This window comes from Ciconia boyciana, chromosome 5 (assembly GCF_034638445.1).
Source record: "Ciconia boyciana chromosome 5, ASM3463844v1, whole genome shotgun sequence".
NCBI classification, from domain to species: domain Eukaryota; kingdom Metazoa; phylum Chordata; class Aves; order Ciconiiformes; family Ciconiidae; genus Ciconia; species Ciconia boyciana.
Genome location: NC_132938.1, coordinates 32,204,123 through 32,221,281, shown reverse-complemented (window position 1 = coordinate 32,221,281; position 17,159 = coordinate 32,204,123). Strand labels below are relative to the sequence as shown.

At 42.2% G+C, this 17,159-nt stretch overlaps 1 protein-coding gene across 7 annotated transcripts in view; it reads left to right on the top strand.

Moving 5' to 3' along the window:
• DLC1 (DLC1 Rho GTPase activating protein) overlaps positions 1-17,159 on the top strand; it is a 237,199-nt gene that overhangs the window by 215,519 nt on the left and 4,521 nt on the right. For all 7 annotated transcript variants that reach the window (XM_072861421.1, XM_072861422.1, XM_072861420.1 and 4 more), the window contains 5 exons: positions 6,915-6,978; positions 9,863-11,289; positions 12,481-12,657; positions 14,587-14,746; positions 14,926-15,124. In XM_072861421.1, coding sequence (XP_072717522.1) covers positions 6,915-6,978; positions 9,863-11,289; positions 12,481-12,657; positions 14,587-14,746; positions 14,926-15,124 — 2,027 coding nt within the window. The remainder of the gene's footprint in view (positions 1-6,914; positions 6,979-9,862; positions 11,290-12,480; positions 12,658-14,586; positions 14,747-14,925; positions 15,125-17,159) is intronic.

Here is a 17,159-nt window from a genome sequence, read left to right as displayed (position 1 = left end):
TAGCAAAGCCATGCTGCTGCACTCCGTTACTCGCCTTTCTTACGTTGGTGAGCAACGATGTATACAAACAAACCAAAAAGCTATGTATACAAACCCTCATGCTGACATCAGTGCATCACCCTATGTGTGCCGTGATCACAAAAGTGAACGTGGGTATGGCTGTAAGGGGTAATGTGAGCGAATCCAAAGTTTACCACCACTGCAAAGGCTGGCCTGCCCTCAGCCATGTGCTCCCATTACGTATCTTTGTTGATGATGGGCTCCTTCCACAAACCAGTTCAACTCACTCTGCAAAAAGAGTCTGAGTAGTTCTTTGCTGGGTTAGTAAATTAGCCCATGGAAGGGCATAATGAACTGCAGAGTAGGTGCAGAGGACGGGGCAGGACCCCACAGCCAGCTGCAGGGGCAGGAGGAGGGATGGGTAGAGAACAAGAGGGAGCAAGACTTCCCTGTCTTTGGCAGCATGTTTTTGGAGAACTACAGCCTCAGCATTACCGATTTTATCATAAGAGCACTTGCAGTGGCCCCATCTGACACTTAACCCATCCATCAGTTACCTCCTCTAGTGTGAGTCCACAATCTTAAATGGCAAAAAAATGCCTTAACTTTCATATCTCCTGTTACCTAGAAATGAGTACAGTTTTCTGCCTCTGTCCTCCATTATGGCAGCTTTCCAAATTGTCTGCAAAATGAATGCTTTTGGATACTGCATGCATGATGTCTGCAACTCTAAATGTCAGTAATTCTAATGAATTACAAAACCCTTTTAAGAAAGGCTTTAAGTTTATAGTGTTCTCATGCCATCACTGCCATACTTGGAAGGGAAAGAGAGTGACTGGAATTTAAAGTTCTTCAGAAATATTTACAAGATTTTCAAACGAAGAAAACAGATTTGTTGTCCAGTCATTGGGAGGGGAAAAATCTCATTAATGTTAAATTCACACTCAAGATGTGCCCTACTCAAGTGTAGGGCACCTATTCCATCGATATTAAAATGTGATGCATCGGTGTGCTTATTTGTGTGCTCTGGGTCTTGTGAAGTCATTGAACAGAAAGTACAGCAATGTGAATAAATGCTGGTTCCCAGAAGCATGGTCTTCCCTTGCCAGGAAAACAAAATACAGTCAAGCCAGCGTATTTTGGACCTAACGCTTGCCTGTGAGAATACTTTGTAACCTGGCATTATTTATTTATATGGGGAAAAAATGGTAGCAGATCGTTTCTCACTGGTGCAAGTAAGAATATGCCCTCCATATCTCTTTGAGATTTGCTGCTAGTGTGAGCGATAAAAGCAGTTAGCACTTTTTCTGAACATGGAGGACAGTAAAAAGATCTGTATCCTAATAATGGAAGCTTATATTGTAAGCCTTCTAATGAAGGCAAGCAAACTAAAATGATGTGGGTATATAGATATTTCGTGAAACTAGGAAGTTTTTCATAAGTCTGCTAATTGTAAAATAACCTCTTTGCTTTCATCTTCAAATTGTTTTCTGTGTAATATGCCTAAGAATCCACGGATCTCACTGTAGTTTGAGACAAAGATTTTAAAGGTTGAACTATATCATTCTGAAGCCTGTGGCATACATATCAGAGTTATCTTCTAGAAGATAACTTTAAAACTGAAGCTAACGTTTCTCCAGAAGTGTTCAGATCCCACCTCAGAATAAAACTGAAGTAGTTCAGTTAATCATCTCAGATGTCTGAATTTGTCCCTTTACCATTTGTGTTAGACAAAAGCAGTGCATTATCACAACATATCCACCTTTAGATTTTCTTTTCCACATCTGCTTGTTTAATTTTGTAAAGCTCATTAAAAAACATGGAGAAAGCACATCATTTGGAATGCTGCATTTCTGCCTGAAGCCTGGGTTTATTTTGACTCATGCCATGGTCAGTGTGTAAACAGTAAAGGGTTTTACTCAGTAAAAGACTTAGAGCTGCTTCACAACCTTAAGTCTATGACTGTTTCTTGACTGAAAATCAGAATAGTTTTGGAATTATTTGCATTTTCAGCACAGAGCTAAATGAACACTGTATGCAGTGGATGGTAACACTGAGAATCTGCTTTTGTGTGTAACAACCAATGTTCTGCCAGCAGTTCTAATTACCTTGTTCTAATTACTGCATGTGAAGAAACAATTTTTAAAAAGACTGTAGAAATCACAGTGACAGGGATTTTTTTAAGTTTTAAGCATTTTAAATGATAGTTTACATCTGAACAGTATTGTAAATTATCATTTAATATCTTACTAATGGAAGCAGGAAAACTAGTGTAACTTTAAAAACAGCTTATTAGTAAATGTTTTGCCAAATTCCTTTCTAAATGGAAAAGGTATCAATAGCCACCCCATTAAGGATTTTCATGAAAAATTTTAAGTGAAAAGTGTGTTGAGACTTGAATTACAGAGACAGCATATGGCACTTGGTAACAGTAGACGATAGATGGTTAAGAAATGTCATTTAGTGATCTTATCATGAAATGTAGGGTTAAAAGTGTCAAAGTGTTGACTCTAATTTGCTAGGATGCTTCATGTAGTGACTGTGCAAAGCACTGCTGGCCTTGGTTTCATAAGACTTTATGTAGATTAATGACTGGGAATTTATCTCCAGAGGATAACTAACTGGCTGCATCATGTGCTGATGAAACTAAGTACTGAAACACACTTATCCTAAAGGTTGTTGCTAAGTACAAAATCCATAGCAAGCCATGATGGAAATTCTATTTAATCTCCTTACGCATAGCTAGAAAACTGCCACACTATATACGCAAGAGGTTTCTTAAATCTTTTACCATCAGGACTTCTCATCCAAGAAATTGATTGTAGTGGATTTGCATGAGCAGCATTCACTGCTCATAGCATTTGGTTTGTAGAGAGCTGGCCGCCTTTGCCGGTTAGAATGTGCAGATGAACCCCAGGAGCCAGCGTAGAGGCTGTCCACTGCAGTGAGACAAGAAAGCCCTTCTATCATCAGTTACAGGTACAATGGAGTTGGAATTTGCCCTATAAGAAGGAATTAAGAATTTATATCCATCAAGAAAATATTTCAAACTTTAAAGCTAGATCATACAGTTACTCAGATTGAAAATTGTCATTTAAAATGCGTAAATCTAATATTCTGCGTTGCTACCACTGTTCTTGGGTGCATGGGGTGAGAATGTTCTCCTGCTAATGAGAGCAGAATGAATTACCTGGGGTTATAGCCAACGTGGGTTATGGCCAACTTCTCCTGGGGTTACAGCCAACGTGGAACTGACTGGTATCTAGATTAACAAAGACTTCACATTGTGAGCCCATATTTTAATTTATAAATTAGCTGAATTTAGCTGTTCACACTGCAGTTTTTCCTAGTGAATGTCTTGTTCAGGCTGCCTTTCTTAAAAGGAGTTCAGGCTAAGCTAGTTTGGCCATTTCTGAGGAGAAGACTAGGAAAAATGCATCCCTTGCTCATTTCTGAGAGAAGCTCCAGTGCCTCATGGTTTGGGTGCGGCAGGTTCAGGCTTCCAGAGTAATGGCCACTCAGGGCTGATACGGGCCAGTCTCGACTCAGGGGCTGGGATGAGAGGCAGGTCCTGTTGCATTGGTCACCCTCAGGAAGAAGGGTTTTGCAGAGCTGGGGTGAAGGAGGGTGAGAGCCTGGGTAGGAGTGCATGGAGGGTGAGGAAAAGCAACGTCTTGGAGATGTAACACTCCACAGGAGTAAGATACCATCTGGATGTGAAGATGTATAGAGGGCTGACTCAAAGGCATTTATCTAAATGATTGGAAGGAATATTATCTTGTCATCCAAACAGTCATCTAGAAAGTGGCCGGGGTAGGAGACATTGTAGAAATTGAGACTGAGATAGCCAGATGGTGAAAGCAGATGTAACTGCTGTCTGCAGCAGTCCTGCCCCATCCCTCCATCTCCCATCTTGTCCTCGCGAAGGGGTCGCTGAGACAGGTTTGGGCAGAATAAGACGGAGCTAAAGAATGAGGCAGATCTGCTGACTGTCAGTAGGGAAATGGTAAGTTGAATTTATACCTGGGAATGGAATTACCAAAGGAGCAGGTCCAGAGCCAGAACAGAAAATTGTGGTTCATTAACAAGCATCGATTTGATGAGAGGATCTGTAGAAAATGGATGTGTGCTTATATGCTTTAAAAGTATTGCAAAGCATATGTGAAGGTTAATGACAGTTGTATAGGTAACTCTCATCCTGGCAAAGCCTAAACTTTGTAAGCTTAGCTTTGCAGGTTCAATAATGTGTTTGGAAGGGAGTTTTGCATGTTGTACTGTGTTTTCAGCGTCCTGTAGCTCAAGGAACTGGGCACTGCTGAACTTGAGCAGAAGTTAAAGCATGATGTGCGATGTATATAATGAAAGTTGCAGACCTGAGGCAATCACTGCAGAGCATTTAGGTTTTAAAAGGGAAACTGGTTTTGTGATGAAATCATGTCAAATGTGTAACAGAGCCTTTATTTGCCTCGCTGCTATTGTATTTAACCTCGCTTATTGGGGGTTACCTTATCTTGCCTTCATACTCATTTTTGTGAGGTGTGCGCTGAGAGATTTTTTTTTTCTTAAACACCCTCTGTGGAAACAGAGGTCTTTGCTCTACCCTTTTCTACCTATTTCAGGGTTTTAATTTGAGTAGGAGAAAAGTCTAGGGATGTAATCTTTGTGAAATCAGAGATCGTCTTTATTAGAGGTCAGGCAGTCTGGAGCTAGATAAAGCCTGATACAGCAATTCGGTGAGAACTTCTCTCTGCATAAGTCAAAGGTTGCAACACTGTGAAATTTGTAAATTATTACACAATATAGAACTGAAACCAGTTTAATATTCCCTGGTCTTGAGGTCCAGGAGTTTGAGAGGAGGATGTTTTTATAGCAGAGAGAGGAAGGCAGCTTTTTGCTGCTGTGTGGCCTCTTAAAAACCAAAATACCAGTTTTGTTGTGTTGCGCGTAGATGGGACATTCACCCTTCACCCATGCTGTAAATACAGTTCCTCTGAAATTCACTGGACTTGTTCATGTACCCACCAGCTGCAGCCAGCAGGACTGAGCCTTCTGCCTTTTAAAGTCAGAGCAAAGATGAAAATAGAGAGATCTGGATAACTTTTCTAACCTGCCACTGCCCTACTATTTGACCCATGGCAATTCTTCCTGTTTCTCTTCTTCTCTGCTGTGTTGTGGCTGGGTCTAATTATAGATCAAACTGCCTTTTTTTTACTTCATGACTGCAGCAAAAGCACCAGTAGGAGCTTTTCCATTTTCTTTGATGGCCTCAGGATCAAGTCCTGTGTAAATACCATCTGCAACCAATCCTGTGCATAAAAGGCGAGGGGAAAGAGAGGAAACTAGTAATTCTTCCTGTGCACACATTTTCTAGATTCAAGTTACAAGTTTCATGAATCTGAAAAGACTAATCTGAAGCAACAGGACAAGTCAGCATTTCCTTTTTTTTTTAGTTTTTCAAAGCTGCTGATACAGGTTCTTCTTTACACTTTGCTCAAACGACTTATGTGAAAATTATACAACTTCCTTCAGAATGAATTAGGCTTTTTAAAGGTCAGTTTTGTTCCTGTTGAATTTGGGCTGCAGTCTGGCTGAAGGAAAGGGGCGGCTCTGCTCCTCTGCCTCCCCCCTGCACACACTACCCTTCACGCAGCTCAGGGAACTGACCTGGCAGAAATTCAACCCAACAAAGTATTGAAAGATTAGTTTTCAGCTCGGTTAGTCTCCTCATCCAACCCACAGTACAGCCTCATGAGTGGAGGTATTAACACAAGGGACCAAACCATCACCTCCGTGAAGCTGCTGCTTCAGCTTTTCTGCCTTCTGCAGCACACCCAACCCCTTCCTGCCCTTTGCCTTGCCATAGCACCAGCATTTCTCTAACCGTGCTTTGCCAGTGCAGATTTTAGCTGAGCCATGTCCCTGGAGCAGTTTCTGGGGAGGCGAGGGCTGGGAGAAGGGCAGGAGACCACAGCAGCCTGCACTTAGCTGTGCCTAAAGTGCCATGGAGCTGTGTGTTTAAAACAGTGCCAAGTTTTGCTCTGCTTTAAGCTGTTTGTGCTCAGCCCTGCACACTGAGCTTCTAGGGGAAGAGGGGAGAAGAAATATTTTTTTTGTTGTTGTAAGGATACCTACCAGATCATTAGCTCATCGGGGAATAGGGGGATGCTTATATACATTCATACAGTACTTCAAGGTATGCATCCAGACTGCTATCACATTTCAGAAGGAGGCTGGTTAACTATTGTTGCTGCAGCAATTTATTTTTGTTTAAATTTTAGTCCTTCAGAACAACATTTTTTATGTATAAAAGAAACTCTCAGTTTAGGAAGGAAAAATCCGGTCTGTGTTTTGTTTGTTTTTTAAACTAGTGAGTTGTCTTGTCCCAGGACTGTATTGAAAATAATCATTGTTCACAAACAAAGTAGACACCTAATAAGTGGAAAATAAGTTTTCCTCTGGGAGGTTTTAGCTTATAAAGTACAATTTTAAAGCAGCATGCTTTTTTCACACGGGCAGATGTACACAGTGTCAAATAAGAAGCCTTTGCCGTTATTTTCAGTCTGTTGAGATTGATTGTTTCAGGGTTCAGATGTCTGCTATTTAAACAAATGTAATTATTACAATTCAATGGATATAATGCACTTCTCAATTTAGTCTAAGTTTCTGTTCACTTCTCTTTACTTTGATTCAGGTAATTGTGACAAATAGTCATCCATCCCTCCCTCTGAAGTTAGAATACAGCCAAATGTAATGGGTTAATGGTTAAGTATAATTAGGGCTCTAATTGAAACTCTGCTTGTGGCTATTTGTATGCAAAGCAGTTCGGGGACAGCCTTCACAAAAGCTTTTGAACTGGAGTAGCCTGTGTCAAAACACTGGAGTGTTCTCTTAATATGGTTTCCTTTGCTTTGCAGGCGCTTAAATACTTTAAACAAATGTGCAGTGATGAAGCTAGAAATTAGTCCCCACAGGAAAAGGGTAAGTTCCTTTAACGTCTTCTGTTACAGCATTGTACATTAATAAAACTGAAAAAAAACCATCTAGCAGGTTGCTTAGCTGCAGTCTAGGATAACACCTGAGTAGAACCTGGCAAGGACACACAGTCAAAACTCTGCTTACATTTCATTTTGTGTTCTCACTGAGTGAAAACTGCAGGGCTTGGCCGTGGGTGAAGGTTATTCATCTAGCAAACTCTTCCCCGGGATGCTGCTCCCAGTCTGAAAGGCACTGGGCTTCGCTGCCTGCCAGTGAGCTTGTCCATGTTGTAGCATATTACCTGCACTCAGGCAGGATTGGAAAGAGTACGCTTGATGGATGAGATCCTGACCAGCCACAATGAGCTGACCTGAATGTTAGAACATCATCCTTGGCATCATCTTGACAGTTTTGGTTCTTTGCCATCACATTAGAATTGTATTATTTATTATGATGTAGACAGGATCAGTTAGGCTGTGCTTGGCCTGCAAAGGAAAGAGCCAGTCCTTTGTAGGGTTGGGCACATTGTTTCCTTGTTTTTTAATTACATAGCTCAAAATTAAAGCAATATATTTACAGAACACATCAGCTACCTTTTTAGAAAGCTTGCATGTTTCCAGGGAGCTCAGCAGGAATTAAAAGTGTTTCCTGAATCTTCAAGATCCCTGTGGAGCGTGGTGAGAAATAAGAGAGCACCTACTGTAATTTCAGTAAGGTAATACCGACCGAAAGCTGAGTTGCTGGGGTTTGCTAGTAAGGTACCACTCAATAGCTGTCTTAAAACTATGTGTGTGTCCTAGGAGGGATCAGTAGTTGATACTGTCCTCTGGGATATGACAACTGCAGATAAAGATGACTGAAGTGAGGCAATACAATGCTGCCCTACCCTTAACAAGAATGCATACAAATGCTCTGAGGTTGTTTACCAGGAATTAATCCCCTCTTTCCCTATCTGTTTGTGGTATGTTGGAAACAGCATCCAAGCTCCAGAAGATAACACTCGAAGGCAGCATATGTAGGAACTCTCTAAAAGTAGGGGTAGACAGATGGATTGCCATTTATGACCTCCAGAAGATTTCTCCTCCTTGTTCCTGAACCTTGTTAACACTGGAATGATCAGTATTGCTGTTAGAGGTCAGACCAGACCCGACTTAAGGTCCAAACCCCAGATCTTCCGGAGTCTGGACATTACCTTTTGTTTTAGTCCTTCTTGATTTTCATTCACCACTCATGTTCCGGCGGATGGACTTGGATCCTATTCCCTTTTGTTGTTGACTTCATTAAAATCAATACTTAGCCTTTAAAGCTTTTTAACACCAGGGAAAAATTGTGCTGATAGAAACATGTTGCCTTATGTTTGCATTGACTTCTTTGCAAATTAAGATCACTTTACTGCTCCTTTTTTTCCAGTCAAACCACATTCACCACCGAACCATCATTATTATGCCTTGGCAGTTTCAGATGACTTTTTTCCTCCTGAAAACTTGAAATAATCAAGCCAGTCCTCTTAGGTTTTCATCTGAGTCATGGCCAGAAGTACTTTGTAGTAGCTGGGAAACAAAGCAAATGATGCTTGCTCTGTGTCTCGTGTATTTGGTTATGAAAAATAAATATGGTGTTTCACTTATTTTCCTGAGCTGACGAAAAGTGCTATAAAAAAAAAAACCAACCCAAAAAACTAGGAGAGGATCAGGAGCTAAAGTATGCATAAATAAAATATTTGAAATATGAATAATTTACTTGTTTTTCAGAGAATAAATGTTTGTGTTCCTGGCACACAAATAGTTACAGTTTGGGGCATGCATGTGTGTTTGTTTTTAAATTAAAGCAATCTAAACAAATTAAGTGAAACTCATGGAGCTGGGTGGCAATTAGTGTTTCCTACTCTGAACACCAAAGGTCATTTTGTGGCTTCATGGTGTCGTATTAAAATATCTTCATTGGTTTTATTCTTCCAACATGAAATTTTCCAGATATTTAGAAGACCAAATATGTCAGTCCCAGGATCATTCACTTTCAGTATTTAGATGAAAAGATTGTAGGCGTAAGTGATGTATGTGTAATTGTGCCCTCAGGCATTACTCATACATCAAACATCATCAGTGGAGATGTTATTCACAATTTACTTACGTGCTATACTGTCAGTGAGCTCTTGCCGCTCGCTATCTATGAGCGTTAAAGTTTGCCTGAAGCGAGACTGAAGTAGAAACTTCACAGGACATTCTTAAAATGTTAGCTGCTAGCCTGTGGGAGGAAGAGTGGACCAGGTAAGAGCCTGGAGGCATCACACTCTTGCAGTGCAAGAGCTGCTTTGGCTATCTCATTAGTCACAGCGAGGAGACCGTTCCGACTTCTCTCAAATGGGTGAGGAATTAAGCCGCTACAATTCAGAATGTATGAGAAACATCTCGTAATTGCAAAGAGGAGTATAAACACACAGCCACTATCAACAGAGTGTAACTTTGGAGAGTGTCCAGAGGGACCCCAACCCCTGACTGACTCCAGTTTAAAATTTTATGCATGCCAGGAATTTCCATTGATCTGAGGGCTATCCACTGTGACCAATTAATTAAAAGTCTATGGATACTAGGGTTTTTAGAAAAGAGCAATTTAAAGCAGATTGTATTATTTGTTTCTTTTTACAAAACGTAGACCTTTTGTATTTAAAAACTGTTAAAATATATTGCCTGTCCCATGTTATCTTTTCCTGTGATGGGCTTTATGGCCTAATCTTCCTCTCCCTGAAGTAAAAGACTGTTTTCACTTTAAATTCAGTGAGAACAAGGTCATGCTTAAAGCAGTTTAGTGGGCATTGTATTTAAATGCAACCGCCTTTGCTGTTTGGGCAGTTTGCAAGCAGTACTTTCAGGGTTCTTCTCCTTTGCAGAGCGAAGATTCGGATGAAGATGAACCTTGTGCAATAAGTGGCAAATGGACTTTTCAGAGGGACAGCAAGAGGTGGTCGAGGCTTGAAGAGTTCGATGTGTTCCCTCCAAAACCGGACTTGAATACCCCCTCCCCGGAAGCTCCTCACCTTACTAACGCGGCAAGCCGTGAGAGTGTGCTAACAGACCTCAGCGAACGCCAGGAGGTGGCTTCTATTCTGAGCATCAGCAGCACCAGCAGCCACCAACCAACCCTGCAGAGCGAGGCATCTACCACCAGGACAAACTCAGTCGTGAGCGTTTGTTCATCGAGCAATTTCGTAGCAAATGATGACTCATTCAGCAGCCTGCCCTCTCCCAGGGAGCTGAATAGCTTCAGCTTCAACACGAAAGCCAATGAGAAGAACACCAAGTCCAAAACAAAGAGCCTGCTCAAGAGAATGGAGAGCCTGAAAATCAAGAGCTCTCACCATGGCAAGAGCAAAGCTCCTTCGAAGCTTGGCCTTATTATTAGTGGGCCCATCCTGCAGGAGGGCATGGATGAAGATAAACTGAAACAACTTAACTGCGTGGAGATTTCTGCCCTCAACGGCAATCACATCAGCCTCCCCATGGTACGAAAGAGGAGCGTCTCCAATTCCACTCAGACCAGCAGCAGCAGTAGTCAGTCTGAGACGAGCAGTGCCGTCAGCACACCCAGTCCCGTCACGCGAACACGCAGCCTCAGTGCATACAATAAAAGGGTGGGCATGTACCTGGAAGGCTTCGACCCCTTCAACCAGTCAACGTTCAGCGACGTGATGGAGCAGAACTTCAAGAACCGGGGAAGCTTTGCAGAAGACACCGTGTTCTTTATCCCCGAAGATCATAAGCCCGGCACTTTTCCCAAAGCACTCTCCAACGGCAACTTCTCCCCAACAGAAAGCAACACCTCTGTGAACTGGAGGACAGGGAGTTTCCACGGACATGGCCATCTCACCCTCCGGAGGGAAAACAGCAGTGACAGCTCCAAAGAGCTGGGCATGGGGAAAAGGCGCAACTCCTCCAGCTCAGTGAGCAGCCGCCTGAGTATTTACGACAACGTGCCGGGCTCGATCCTGTATTCCAGTACGAGCGACCTGGCTGACCTCGAAAATGAAGACATATTCCCAGAACTAGACGACATCCTGTACCATGTCAAAGGGATGCAGAGAATAGTAAACCAGTGGTCAGAGAAGTTCTCAGACGAAGGGGACTCCGACTCAGCGCTCGACTCCATCTCCCCGTGTCCTTCCTCTCCAAAGCAGATCCACCTCGATGTAGATAACGATCGAACAACACCGAGTGACCTTGACAGTACAGGGAATTCGCTGAACGAAACAGAAGAGCCCGCAGGGATGCAGGACAGGAGGGACTCTGGGGTGGGCGCATCGTTGACGCGGTCCAGCAGGTGAGATCACGAGCGCTGGGACTTGGGATGGCCCCAGTGATGGGACTTGGGGTGGCCCCAGTGAGGTCCCCTCCAACCCGAGCGTCTCTATAGTAGCTGCACCACACTCAGTTAAGGTGCAATAGAAGTTGTGGCCATTCAAGCGCACACGTGCTGTTCCCATCGCTTCCCAAAACAATTATAGGCAAGGGAAGTACTTGTGCAAGACTTTTAGACAAGTGGTTCCCACACTTCGTAGCTGCATGTTTGTACGTTCAGCCTGACTCGTCATTGAAAAACAGCCCACTCAGTAAGTCAGCATTAGGAGCAGTGGTAAGGCAGTTTTGGGGGATGATAATTCTTCAGGCTGAAATGGCATGTGTGAGGGAGAAGGATCTCAAGTAGAATTATTCACTTTTTAATTTGGCTAGGAGAACCAGTGTAAGTATGGTCTGGTTTGTGTCAGCGTGTAGTAAAAGCCTTGACTTTTAGACTGTTTCAAAAAATTGCACTTTTCAGTAGCAGGCTGTTTCTTAATAGCATGCTAGGGCATTAAATCTGCAGGGAAAATGAGGTTTGTTTACTTTCTCTTGATCGCTGTAGCACAGTGGGGGACTGGGAGAGTTCCAGTGGCCTCCCAGTTTCTGCTGGGAGTTTTACCATGGGATGGATGACTGTGTTTTGTATTGTGAGTAGAGCAAGGAGTTGAATTCTTTCTAGCTTTGTTTCCAGTTTTCCTTTAAAACTGGTGCAAATCATTTAGAGCCTGGTTTCTGCTGTCATTTAGTCGCCTACAGCTGCTTGTATAAACCTAATGGGACTTTTAGAAGTGCTTAGTTCCCATTTGATGTGCCTTAAAAATTTGGACCGTTTTTTCTTAATGGAGTTTTTTGATTCCCAACTGCCTTAAGACTGAAAGGGCTTCTGAAAAAGGGTGTTGGAGCTCTCGGAGGATATCTGACAGGGCAAGACCGTGTAGTTAACACTGAGCTGTGGGTCAGCTCAGAGCGCACGTTCCCGTCTGAAGCACCTGCACGTGCTGCATCGCACCGGGTGAGGCAGAGACGCTGCCGGCTGATGCCTGTGAAATCTCAGAAGGCAGCGGCTGCCAAGGGCAGGGAGCTCAGCAGGACGTTTGTGGTAATTCCTGCACGTGTCTTGCAGAGACATGTCAGTGACCGGTCCTTGCTCTGTCCCCCGTCTTCTCTGCAGGCACAGGCTGAGGTGGCACAGCTTCCAGAGCTCCCACCGGCCCAGCCTCAGCTCGGCGTCGCTGCAGATCAACTGCCAGTCCGTGGCACAGATGAACCTGCTGCAGAAGTACTCTCTCCTGAAGCTGACTGCTCTTCTGGAGAAGTACACGCCTTCCAACAAGCACGGTTTCAGCTGGTAAGGGCACAGTGCCATGTGTAGACAGGCCGACTATATGAGCACAACAGTTGTGCTCCTCCTAAGCAACTTTTGGAAAGATGCAATGAATCCCTCTGTCCCTCTTTCTCTGTATTTGCACTTCTTCCTCCAGCCTGTGCTGATAGTGATTTGTGGTTTCCTAAGACAGGGCTAAAATCACTAACCCGTTATGTAAGTGTAATCCTATTAGGCTTGAGAAGTATGTTTATAGGGGGCACGTGAGGGAACAAAAGCAATGAAGTACAGGGCAGCTTTCTGAGCAGGAAGATGTCCACTATCCATAGCAAAAGAACGACTAGTTGTTTATTGAGGCAGTTAGGGAGCAGTGGCACAAACCTAAACAGATCTTAATAGGCTTGCTTTTCTTCAGTTATTCTTAAATATTTGCATTAGTTTCTCTATATAATTATGTAATGAAATAATGTAAATTTCCTTTAGTTCTAGTGTCTCATTAGCCAAAATCTATCTCCCCTCTTTAAAGCACTATAAATCCAGTTAGCTTGCAAAAAAGACGGCAGGGGAGGGGGCAAGAAAGGTTGGGAGAACCATGGAGTTTTTTGTAGGCAGCAATTTCTGCTGTGGCCAGGTGTTTGTAACCCAGTTGAATGTTTTTTGTCAGAAGAATGAAATAGAAAGCTCTTTTATTATTGTATCTGCAGTACAGCCTGTGTAACCTTCAGGATGCAAAAGACGCAATAAAATTTTTCTTCTCCCTACCGCAGGCCAGCCTCCTCCCTTCCCCAGGAGTCATAGAGAGTATTTAGCTTCAGCATCAAAGTACCTCCTGTTCAAAGGCTGTTATTATGTCAGCCTTTCTAAATACAGAAGTTGTTTGTTCTGAAAGACAGAAATAAGTATTGACCAGTTATCCCTGCATGCTTCAGATTCTCGGTGGAGATCGCAATGTGTTTTTTCACATTCCATTGGCATGTTTTTTGACAAAGCAAGTATTATTCATACATATATCAATAATGCCCTAAACTTAACTATACGGCAATACAAATTGGTTCTGTTTTACTATGTAACAGATTAGTCAGCTGTAAATCTAATGCGCTGTTTGTATAGCTGTACTGTATATTGAAGTGTTAAATAGGTCTCCCTGTTTTCCAGTGCTACTGTGTCCTATTAGTTGTTGCACTGGACATTAGCTTTTCTCCCTGTTTAGGAAAATGACCTCAATATTTTCCCATTTTAATGGCTTTTTTTTCCCCTTTATGAAACCAATACTCTTGAGGACCTGGGGGTAAATCATTCTTTTGTATTTAGTAACTTCTTCCTTGGAGTCATAAGCAGATGGAAAGGCCTCTCATTGAAACTGGAGTGGGAGGTGGGGGTAACAACAGTCACTGGCTGACAAGGAGGGGGGTCCCTCAAAGGGGTTGTTTATAGAGCTAAAGTTTTTAGCTGACAAACTCAAATGTATTACATCAGTTTCCTGCTGTTATGCACACTGGTGGGTGGTGGACCCAGTTTGAGGACTTTGCAGAACAAGTAGTTGACATACAAAAGCTCATTGTTCAAATGCCCATCTTTCCCAAAACCTAAAGAAGCAGTGTTATAAGGGGTCACTGACCGCAGGATTTATTTTGACTCTTTTGCAATTCAATCTGGCCCCTGCAGTTTTACCCTGTAGCTTTTGTCCTACTAATATTGATGGAGTAGCACCACATTAATACTTACAGGCAGCATACTGCCCCGAACATCAAGCCTTTCTCTTAGAGAAACTCTGTTTTCTGTCTTCTCCCCCTTCCCAGACCTGAGTGGATTAGCTAATTTATACTGTCACTACTTTTCATATTACTGAAGTGTTTCACTTATTTTCACTGACTTTCTGAATTACTGGAAATACAGAAGATAAATGGTCAACAGAGGTTTAATTTAATTTTGTCATTCCCTTTGCTTAAATAGGGCAGTACCAAAATTCATGAAAAGGATAAAGGTGCCAGATTACAAAGACCGAAATGTGTTTGGAGTACCGCTGCAAGTCAATGTCCAGCGCACAGGGCAGCCTCTTCCACAGAGCATTCAGCAAGCCATGCGGTACCTCCGCAACCACTGCCTGGATCAGGTGGGTTTTGCTGAAAAAAGGCTGAAAAAATAGACTCAAAACAGGACAAAATAGATAATTAATGCAAGGAAAGCTTTCCATGAAATTAGAACCCATACGTAAGAAGCTAAAGGGCATACTTAATGTTTCAAATTTGCTGGACTCTTTGTAAATGTATTTACCTTTCCGTATATATTTAGGTTGGACTGTTTAGGAAATCTGGAGTCAAATCAAGAATTCAGGCTTTGCGTCAAATGAATGAGAATTCAACGGACAGCGTCAACTACGAAGGCCAGTCTGCTTACGACGTAGCAGACATGTTAAAGCAATTCTTCCGTGATCTCCCTGAGCCTCTCATGACCAACAAACTCTCTGAGACCTTCTTACAGATATACCAGTGTAAGTAGTGAGATTTCTATGGCAGATGGCAAATGGTCATTTGTGTAGCAAGGGTGGTACTTTCTGATACTGCTCCTCTGGGCACTACACGTGTTGCATATGTTGATCTTTGCCTTTCTCTAGCAGCCGTTATAGTTCAGGCTGCCTCATAAGGAATGGATTTTTGATGCTCCGTTGTATAACGATTGTTGTTGTATAACGATTTATAGTACAACTTCTTTTCATTTCACCTTTCTCTGTAGTTTGGGAACAAATATAAATCCTCCATCACTTGATATAAAGTTTCCTCTCTTCTTTGAGCACACTTGACATTACAGTTTGAAAATAAGCCACATCTGATGTGGCTAGGTAGAGGAGCTGTGCAAACACTACACAAACAGAGTTTGGGGCTTTCAAGGGGATTGAAATCCACTAAATTACTGAGATTTTTTTGTAAGAGCAAGGCTGCCAAAAAATTTCTATTTTCTTATAATTCATATTCTTCTATCCTTCACCACAACTTTTGAAAACAACCTTTAAGTTGAAAGCTTTTCTGTTGCTTTTCTGTTACTGACTTGTAGCTACTTTACTGATAGGTACCATAAACAGAAAGTACTTAGAATAAATCACATCAAAAATAGAGTTTATCAATGCAGGTGAAAAGAAATAATTAATCTTTCTGAGATGGCAGGTTCAACTCCAGCAAGGGAGACATTCTTTTTTTGTGAGCTAGGTAAATTGGGTTCTGTACAGATGGTAATTTTGTGCTGGATCTTTCCAAACAACATGTTGTCTTTCAGAAGTTTTCTTCAACATTGTTTCATTGGGAATACTCTCACTTTATAAAATGGCCAAAGATTAATTAATGTTTGGTGACCAGAACTCCAAAGTTTTTGAAATATTCGTGGGGGTCCAAACTGATTGATGCACTACAGGCACCTTGCTGATCCTGTGGTTTCTCTCCCTAACATCACCCCAGCTCCTTCCCCATGTATTTTTCCCATGGTAGCACAGCTACAACAGAACTTACTGCAAAAGCACCTTCTTTGAGCCCTTGCTGTATTTTGTGCCTTCCTTATGGTGATGGTTACAAAAAGGTTACAGGAACTTCCTTCAGAGCTCCGTAGGTGGAGGTGACGGTTTAAAATAAAAACATACATACCGTTATTTCAGTGCACACTTTTTTTGTGTGTGTTTGGATTCCCAGGAAGGTTTATGGAGAAAATTAATCAGACTCTCCACTTCCATGCATATTAAACAGCAACTCTTTGTGGGTTTAGTGCCAGAAAAAGTTTGACAGAGCATTGCAGAAGTATCTGTTCCTTTCCTTTCGCAGGCGGTAGGTCTGAGGAATCCCCAGAAGTGGTCGGGAAGTATTCTCTCTGTGTAAAGCAAAGAGCCTTAAAGCAGCTGTAAATTTTGCTTCCCTGCAAGGGACAAAATTTCCCTTTGCTTTGGTGTTATGCACCAGGCTGTGCACTGGAATTGTCTGCAGAACTGTGGCTTAAATGTGCTTTGAGCTGATTGAGGGGAGAGTGTAGAAAACTGGATTTTTGCTTACAATTGCTTTCTAAACTCACCTGCTAGCCTTACGAAGTTGCTGAAGCCCAAAGAAAATGCCCATTAAATACCTGATTAGCACCACGTGTGTTATGATACATGCACTGAGGGCGGTGTGGTGCTAATGATGATATAAATGCTCCAGGACTCAGCCTCTGATGTCTTCAGAGATGGCTTATTGGAAATCCCTTTATAAGATGCAGATCTGCTCTGGGTTATTTCATTTTTTGTTCCCTTCAAGTTTGGAGGAGAGGGCCTTATATAAAGACACACATCAAATTTTTCCAACGTCTGTTTGTTGTTAGTAACCAAGGAGCTGTTTAATGGTATGGGGCTTCACAGCGTTGACTTTCTTTTTCCACCGCATGACTTTGAATGATCTGCTCAATAAAGCAACTCTCTGTGTTTGGTAAAGCACTTTCTTGATATTTTATGACATCATTGTTGAAAAGGTTTGCTAGCCAATTTATTTAATTAATTCAGTTATTCTAAAATG